Source organism: Haliotis rufescens, unplaced genomic scaffold, assembly GCF_023055435.1.
Source record: "Haliotis rufescens isolate VD_foot unplaced genomic scaffold, xgHalRufe1.0.p SCAF_94, whole genome shotgun sequence".
Classification (NCBI taxonomy): Eukaryota; Metazoa; Mollusca; class Gastropoda; order Lepetellida; family Haliotidae; genus Haliotis; species Haliotis rufescens.
The window spans coordinates 886,420-894,014 of NW_025964388.1; the positions used below are offsets into that span (position 1 = coordinate 886,420).

General features: G+C 40.7%; 1 protein-coding gene across 1 annotated transcript; it reads left to right on the forward strand.

Moving 5' to 3' along the window:
- The first annotated feature begins 1,137 nt into the window (after positions 1-1,137).
- On the forward strand, positions 1,138-3,608 carry LOC124137752. Its single transcript, XM_046504189.2, has 4 exons — positions 1,138-1,286; positions 2,190-2,569; positions 2,936-3,006; positions 3,313-3,608. The coding sequence occupies exons 2-4, from the start codon at positions 2,191-2,193 to the stop codon at positions 3,358-3,360; spliced, it is 498 nt and encodes a 165-aa protein (XP_046360145.2). The 5' UTR covers positions 1,138-1,286; position 2,190; the 3' UTR covers positions 3,361-3,608.
- The last annotated feature ends 3,987 nt before the right edge of the window (positions 3,609-7,595 follow it).

Below are 7,595 nucleotides of genomic sequence, written 5' to 3' on the forward strand. Positions count from 1 at the left end.
AAGTCGGACAGTAACAGCTGAGCATTACAGTCGGACAGTAACAACTGAAAATTGAATAGCTACAATTTTGCAGCTGAGATGGATAAAGCAAGAGACAGAAGTGATGAAGCTACCAAATCAAATCTATGTGTCCAGGGTATTTCCCAACAAGCACACAATATGTGAAGCCAATTTCGGTTGTTCTCCCGCAACAAGGCGTCGGCAACCTTGGTATTAAACTCGGGAATTCTTCTTGACGAACCAACGCTGTATCCATTGGGCTACCCCACCGCCCCAGACATTGGAAGTAGCCAATTAAAAAGTAAATAACACAGAAGCTCATGCACATTTTTTAAAAAGCAACTTTAGAAACGGTTTGAGATGAATAACACGTACTGGTTTTCATGAGGTCCTATTACCGAGAATAAATTCGGAGAGTTCTTTTCTAGTAGGTCCAGATGTGGTTGCCCGTCGCGACCGTGCATCCCATCAAGTGTTAACTTTGTCTAGCTTAACGTGACAGGAATTATATTGATCTGCCAGACGACCATATCGGGCGCGTCCCCTTCCCGACAAAACACTGTCCTGCGTCACATCACAGAGGGTTATACAAATCAAACATACCTCTTTACGTGGTCATTTTTAAGCCTATATGGCTCCGAAATCGATAATGCGAAGCTATTTTATTTATAAAATGTTTATTGATTTTCAGCAAAATGATAGGGTTTGGCCAGTAGGCAAAGCAACGGTACCTCGCTGTACAGAGTTGCGTCCCTTAGATGACACGATTCGCTGGTCGTGGTTCGAATTCAATTCATCCCGATTATGATATTTTCTCTGTCAGTGTTCGTGGGTTCACCAAAGTGGTAAACGTCTGAATCCTGGGGGCTTCACACACAAAGCTTTAAGCGAATCTGTGCAAAACGGCTTAAACTCAATGTAGACCTATGTCGTAAGCGAAACGATCGCTATAAAGCTACCACTCGTAGTAACAGTGACATTCCACGGAGGTAAAGCTGTGACTAAGGATGATCCAACGTTTCCTGATGCACTGGGGCTCCACGTATAACATTAGCCAAATCTTAGAATATTTTGTTGCACCGCCACGCCACAAACCGAATGACGTCATAAGACATATGACGTCATAGTACACAATCCAAGACGGGAATTGTGGGAGTTGGTTGCCATGAAACTGGTCAGTCTTGGAGGTCATTCAAGTGGACACACGTCGATCTGTGGAGTGCTCACGGTCCCATCTTAAATTTACTGCAGTTGATAAATCCCCTTCGCTCCATCAGCTGAACAAGGTAAGCGGTGTCTTACTGTTAGAATGTGGACATAATTATCACGAAAGTAATATATTTTATTAATTATAAAAGCCTTCGGAAATCTTAACAAAATGTTTCCTCGTGATTAATTACACTTCAATCGAAAATTACAGCTGTAAATAGTTGAAGAGTCAATTATTATGCGAGAAAGAAACATGTGTCGTGCATTGGGTATTTCTTATTCAGCCCAATAACAGTTTTAAAACGACTTTCCGTGTGAGTTTGACAGAAGTAATTGTCTTAGCGTCACAATAGTATGACGTCACAGTATCACGTGTCATGAGCTGCTATCAGGCCTTCATGAACCCGATGACTTTTCTATCACCCATTAGTTTTATGGATACCTTTATTTGTGTTTTGTGTGAATGATTAATAATGAATTTTAAAACTTGTTTGGTATCTTATAAGCCAAGCAGGACATCCGTTTTCATAGAATATTCCCCCTACTCTCCCAATCGCCAGTAAAGGGCTCAGTTAATGTAACTTAATTAATTAATGGTGCCACACATTCTATTTATTATTGTAAGATATCACAAAATGAATAATTGATGTCGGGATATCGATTATAAGATATCATTAACAAATTATTAATATCACTTAATAGAATGAGTGATGAAGAAAAAAACATTTCGATATATTTATAAATATCTTAAATTTTTTTTATCGATATCTAAAAGTCGAATTTGTGATATCGATAATCAATTTATTATATCATAAAATCCAATATGTGAAATCCATAAATACATTATTAATATAGTTGAAACAGAGAATAACCAGTAAACCGTGTCCTGGTACATTAGTGCATATCATATGACATTATTATAAACATGTCCGGCCCTTGCATGTCATCAATAATTTTATGTATATTCTCCTTGATTACAGCATGGCGGACATATTGACAATGATTGACATCATCTACCCAAAGCTCCGTATGTTCACGGACGGAGCAAGAACAGCCGCACTCATCATGTACAGATTGAAATATGGCAAGAAACAGCCACAACACGACTATATGGTGGATCCAGAGGAAGATAACTCTCATTGGGGTCCAGGGGGAGATGACTCTTGGCAAACTTGGGGACCAGGGGAAGATAACCTTCACTGGGGACAATGGGAAGACATTTTGGAAGACGAGAGGGACACAAGGTTCGATAACTCGTACACCTCCAAGCCACAGACGAACTGGTATTCTAACTTGGATGCGGAATCTGAGACAAACGTGAAGATTCCAGATGACGCAATCATTCCCATCGGATATGAAGGTGAGCTCTCTTAATGTCTTGTTTCATATATGACTGGTAAACAATATAAATAAACAATACCATGTTAAAATATATACATAATGAATTTTGCACGACGTTTTACAGTAATGATGGCAGGAAAGTAATTTGATGCGCCAACGTTGTGAAGCAGATCCTGATTTTGAACACCTCTGTTGAGTATTTAATATATTTTTGTTTAAACATTTTGTTCGCTGACGTAAAACGCCTACACCCACCCACCTACCCGTGTTTTAGTATGTGACAGGAAACAAATGCACACTTCTTCCTGGCTTATGTTTCCGTGGAACCAGCATCAGTGATCTAACATAGAATCACCGAGGTTCATTTGTTCACATGTTGTTCCAGTAATGGCGGGTGATGTGAGAACCGCCAGGAGAAAATCAGGGAAGAAATCTCTTCGGTCACGAATCGTATCGGTAAGTCCACAAACTTACTCTGAGCGTACACCATTAACGAATATATGGTACAGGAGAGCGCGAATAACGTCACTCCCATGTTGTAGTTACTTATTAAGTACTGCTGCTGTTGCTTGAGAATCAGAATTGTCGGTTTAGGATTTCGAGGAGTTGCTTTAGCCATGGTTGTGTTAACTTTTCAATGCAGCATTAAGGTTATAAAGCATTGGAACAATAACGAACAAGTATGTCGTCAGTCTGTGTAACATGCCCGTGTCACTCTCTGTGAACATTGTATAATATGTGTGTCATACTTTATATTTCCAGGTGATGCGGCGGCTGTCATTCTGTATACCAAGAAAAACAACTCTTTAAATAATCTCACAAAGCTCCGTTGGATAAATCCTAATATTATATTTGTGAACAGAAACAGTATTACCTTATATTTGATTGTGTAACGAGAATTGTATTTTTTGTATGGTCATAAAAATAGTTGTCTCTGTTAATGTAGAAGTTCCATCCCAACTGCCTGTTGAAGATAATAATGTTCTATTCAATTGTTACTGACAATCAATCAACAATGTACATATTTCTATATATTTGTATTATTGTAAATAAACAAAAAAAAATCTTTTGGGCCATACAGTGTTCAGGATTTTTTTTTCTAGTTATGTCATGTCTAATTGAATCTCGAGTATCTAGGGTATTATACATCAATTTTAATATGATCCATTCGCTAACATCGGAACCGATCCAAATAGTACGACGCTAGCCATGGAATCAAATTACTGTCACGAGCTGTAAAGATGGATCAAACTGTAAAATCGTAGACACGTACTGCTCCACTTTTACCCTCTGTGCCAATACATGGCTACAGTTCGCGTCTTCCAACTTGCTACCAGCTCCGTCAGGGTTGGTGCAGACAAACCAAGGGTAATAATCGGGGCGAAGGGCGCTACTCTGTCGTTTTACAGAACGACAGTAAAAGCTGAGCATAGAAGTCGGACAGCAACAGCTGAGAATTGAAGTCGGATAGTAAAAGCTGAGCATTGGAGTCGGAAGTAAAAGCTGAACATTGAAGTCGGATAGTAAAAGCTGAGCATTGAAGTCGGATAGTAAAAGCTGAGCATTGACGTCGGACAGTAAAAGCTGAGCATTGAATTAGGACAGTAACAGCTGAGCATTGAAGTCGGACAGTAAAAGCTGAGCATTGAAGTCGGTCAGTAAAAGCTGAGCATTGAAGTCGGATAGTAAAAGCTGAGCATTGAAGTCGGATAGTAAAAGCTGAGCATAGAAGTCGGACAGTAACAGCTGAGCATTGACGTCGGACAGTAACAGCTGAGCATTGAAGTAGGACAGTAACAGCTGAGCACTGAAGTAGGACAGTAAAAGCTGAGCATTGAAGTAGGACAGTAACAGCTGAGCATTGAAGTAGGACAGTAACAACTGAGCATTGACGTCGGACAGTAAAAGCTGAGCATTGACGTCAGATAATAAAAGCTGAGCATAAAAGTCGGACGGTAACAGCTGAGCATTGTGGTAGGACAGTAACAGCTGAGCATTGTGGTAGGATAGTAAAAGCTGAGCATTGAAGTCGGACAGTAACAGCTGAGCATATAAGTCGGATAGTAAAAGCTGAGCATTGTGGTAGGACAGTAAAAGCTGAACATTGTGGTAGGACAGTAAAAGCTGAGCATTGTGGTAGGACAGTAACAGCTGAGCATATAAGTCGGATAGTAAAAGCTGAGCATTGAAGTAGGACAGTAACAGCTGAACATTGAAGTAAGACAGTAAAAGCTGAGCATTGACGTCGGCCAGTAACAGCTGAAAATTAAATAGCTACAACTTCGCAGCTGAGATGGATATAGCAAGAGATAGAAGTGATGAAGCTACCAAAACAAATCTATGGGTCCAGGGTATTTATCATAATAGAATGAAGATATATAATACTAGATAATCGATAATGCATCTGATTGGTTATGAGATAACTACCCCTTGAAAATCCGGCTTAGAATTGGTCTTCAGCTGCCCATGCTTGTTGTAACAGGCAAGATCGGCTCGCTGACTTGGTTTATGCATGGCATCGCATACGTTTGCGTAGATCGATGTTCATGATGCCCATCACTGGATTTTCTGGTCCAGAATATTTACAGACATACGGCTGCAATATTGCTGAGCGCGGTGTTAAACAGCAAACAAACAAAATAAGATAACACACACGTGACAACTACAAACTCTACCCGTCGGGGTATGATGACACACATTCAACCGCGTCACCGAGCTTGACCATCCGATTCATTTAACGCCTTTTACAACACGAAACCGACCATTTGACATTCTGAGAGTTGGGTGGGGTTGGAGATCGTGTACCGATACCAGATATTTTTTCAGCTTCAAAGCCAGATATGTTTTTAATTGAAACTATGAAAAACTACATATTGTTTCTTTTAAATCACCTTGCAATAATGTAATATTTGAGGCTGACAATTATTTTTTCAACAGTCTAATTTATAATTATTTTTTCCGAGCATTTTCTGGGACAATATTTTGTCCAGTGACTATGTATTTTCTCTGTTGATGAAAATGGACAGAATTGGCTACTGTGCATCAAGTATATCCAACTGAAGGGGATAACATCAACAGTCATGCATGCGGACATGGCGTCAACTGTAGGGGGTGGTGCTCCTTCCTTCCACTGTTAAGAGGCGAAGAGAGCGCCCGAAATATGATGCTAGATAAGGAAGACCTTAAGGAAAATGCTGATAAAATACATGACATGATTATGGATGATCGACAACTCACCACAAGTCACATAGCCAGACAATGGGCTTCTCTCGCGGGGGGGTGAGAACATTCTGAGGAATGCACTGGGCAGGACAAAGGTTTCAGCACGCTGGATTCCAAGGCTTCTGACTCCTGATTAGAAACGCCTCGGGTTCATATGTCATCGTTTTGAGACATATTTTAACCATTGATGACTCTTGGGTTCACCATTGTCAAGCAGAGACGAAACAACAGTCGAAACATCTAACGTCTCCGAAAAAGCAAGGCCTGTCAAGGTGATTGATGGCTTCGTGTTTCTGGGATTCCAAGCGATTCCTACTGGTGGACTACCTCCCGAAAGGTCAGACCAATAATGGCCGATAAACTGCACCGATAACTGTGTGAAAATACCAAGGCTAAAGTTGTGCATAGATCACTTAAGGGGTTTTGTTCCACCATGACAACACACCTGTGCCAAAGTCTGTTGTCGCTGTTGCTGAAATACATGACTGTGGCTTTGAATTCATGAAGCATCCTCCGTATATACCAAATTTGGCACTGCCACTTTTCCACCGTCCAAACTTGGAAAAAAAGAACTGTGTGGCAAATATTATGAAAATGATGATAACGTCATTTCTGCTGTGGGTGAACATTCACACCACCAAGAGGACGCCTTCAACACAAATGAGATCCAGCAGAGACCATAAAATAGAATCTAAGAACATCTAGAAATAAAATCTATTTTATGGTTTCTGGGTCCAGCATCGTTGGCAGAAGTGTTTGGACCTCGGAGGGGATTGATGCTGAAAAATAATTAGCAAGTTCCAGCGTTAGAAATTGGCACTAGTCCTTTAGTCCTTGCCAAAATGCCCAGTAGTTAAGGTAACATAAGGACAAGTAGAAATTTGCCATTTTAAAGGGTTTTGTTGTATCTTATCAATAAAAGACTGGTGGACTAAAAATGTTAGTTACCACCGCAAGATCAACGCAATCCATCAAAGTGTAGTCTCGGAACTTTTCACACACTCGTATATACTTTGTCATATTGCTGTTGGAACAATGAATACTGCAGCGTTAAACAACAAACACAAACGACTGGTGTAGCATGGTATGCTATATTATCGCGGTAGTTAATTTATAATGGATCGTAATGGCGAACCCAAATCCCGAATCCCGGTTCGCCCGATTATGTTTCTAGGTTTGTCAGCAACATACCCGTGCTCGTGGGTTTCACCGAAGTGGTAAACGTCTGAGACCTGCATCACTTCGGGCTTAAATAATTGAAAAATATGAAAAGACAATAGTTGAGCATATCGTCATTGCATATGTATAGTTTCAATTTCGGATAATTCATCGGGTTTGTATGGTGGCATGTGTGGGTCTGCGTATGTGTGTGTGTGTGTGTGCGTGTGTGTGCACTGTGTGACACTATGCAGTCCTCCCATGTCTTCGCGTTCTTTGAAAGGTTGATAATTTCCTAAATGGGGATCCTGTTGGGATTCTTGTGCAGACGAGATCTCCATGCAGGACGCCATGTTTGTGAGCTCCGTCAAATACAGGCCAGGGATTACAATGATGTGTCAACGTGTCCTGTTTGATTGTTTGTTTGTTGTTTAACGCCGCACTCAGCAATATTCCAGCTATATGACGTCGGTCTGTAAATCGAGTCTTACCGGATACAATCAAGTGACTCACATCATGAGCATTGATCTACGAAAATGGAATACGATGACATCCATCAACCAAGTCAGCGAACCTGACCATGCACCCGATCCCGTTAGTCGCCTCTTACGACAAGCAATGCCGCCTCTATTGAAAAACATGGGTTGCAGAAGACCTACTCTAAC

Excerpts from the sequence above, each read along its gene's own strand:
- LOC124137752 (XM_046504189.2), top strand. The coding sequence starts at position 2,191 with ATGGCGGACATATTGACAATGATTGACATCATCTACCCAAAGCTCCGT. Across the intron at positions 2,570-2,935 it reads CATTCCCATCGGATATGAAG|TAATGGCGGGTGATGTGAGA; the intron begins GTGAGCTCTCTT and ends ATGTTGTTCCAG. Across the intron at positions 3,007-3,312 it reads TTCGGTCACGAATCGTATCG|GTGATGCGGCGGCTGTCATT; the intron begins GTAAGTCCACAA and ends TTATATTTCCAG.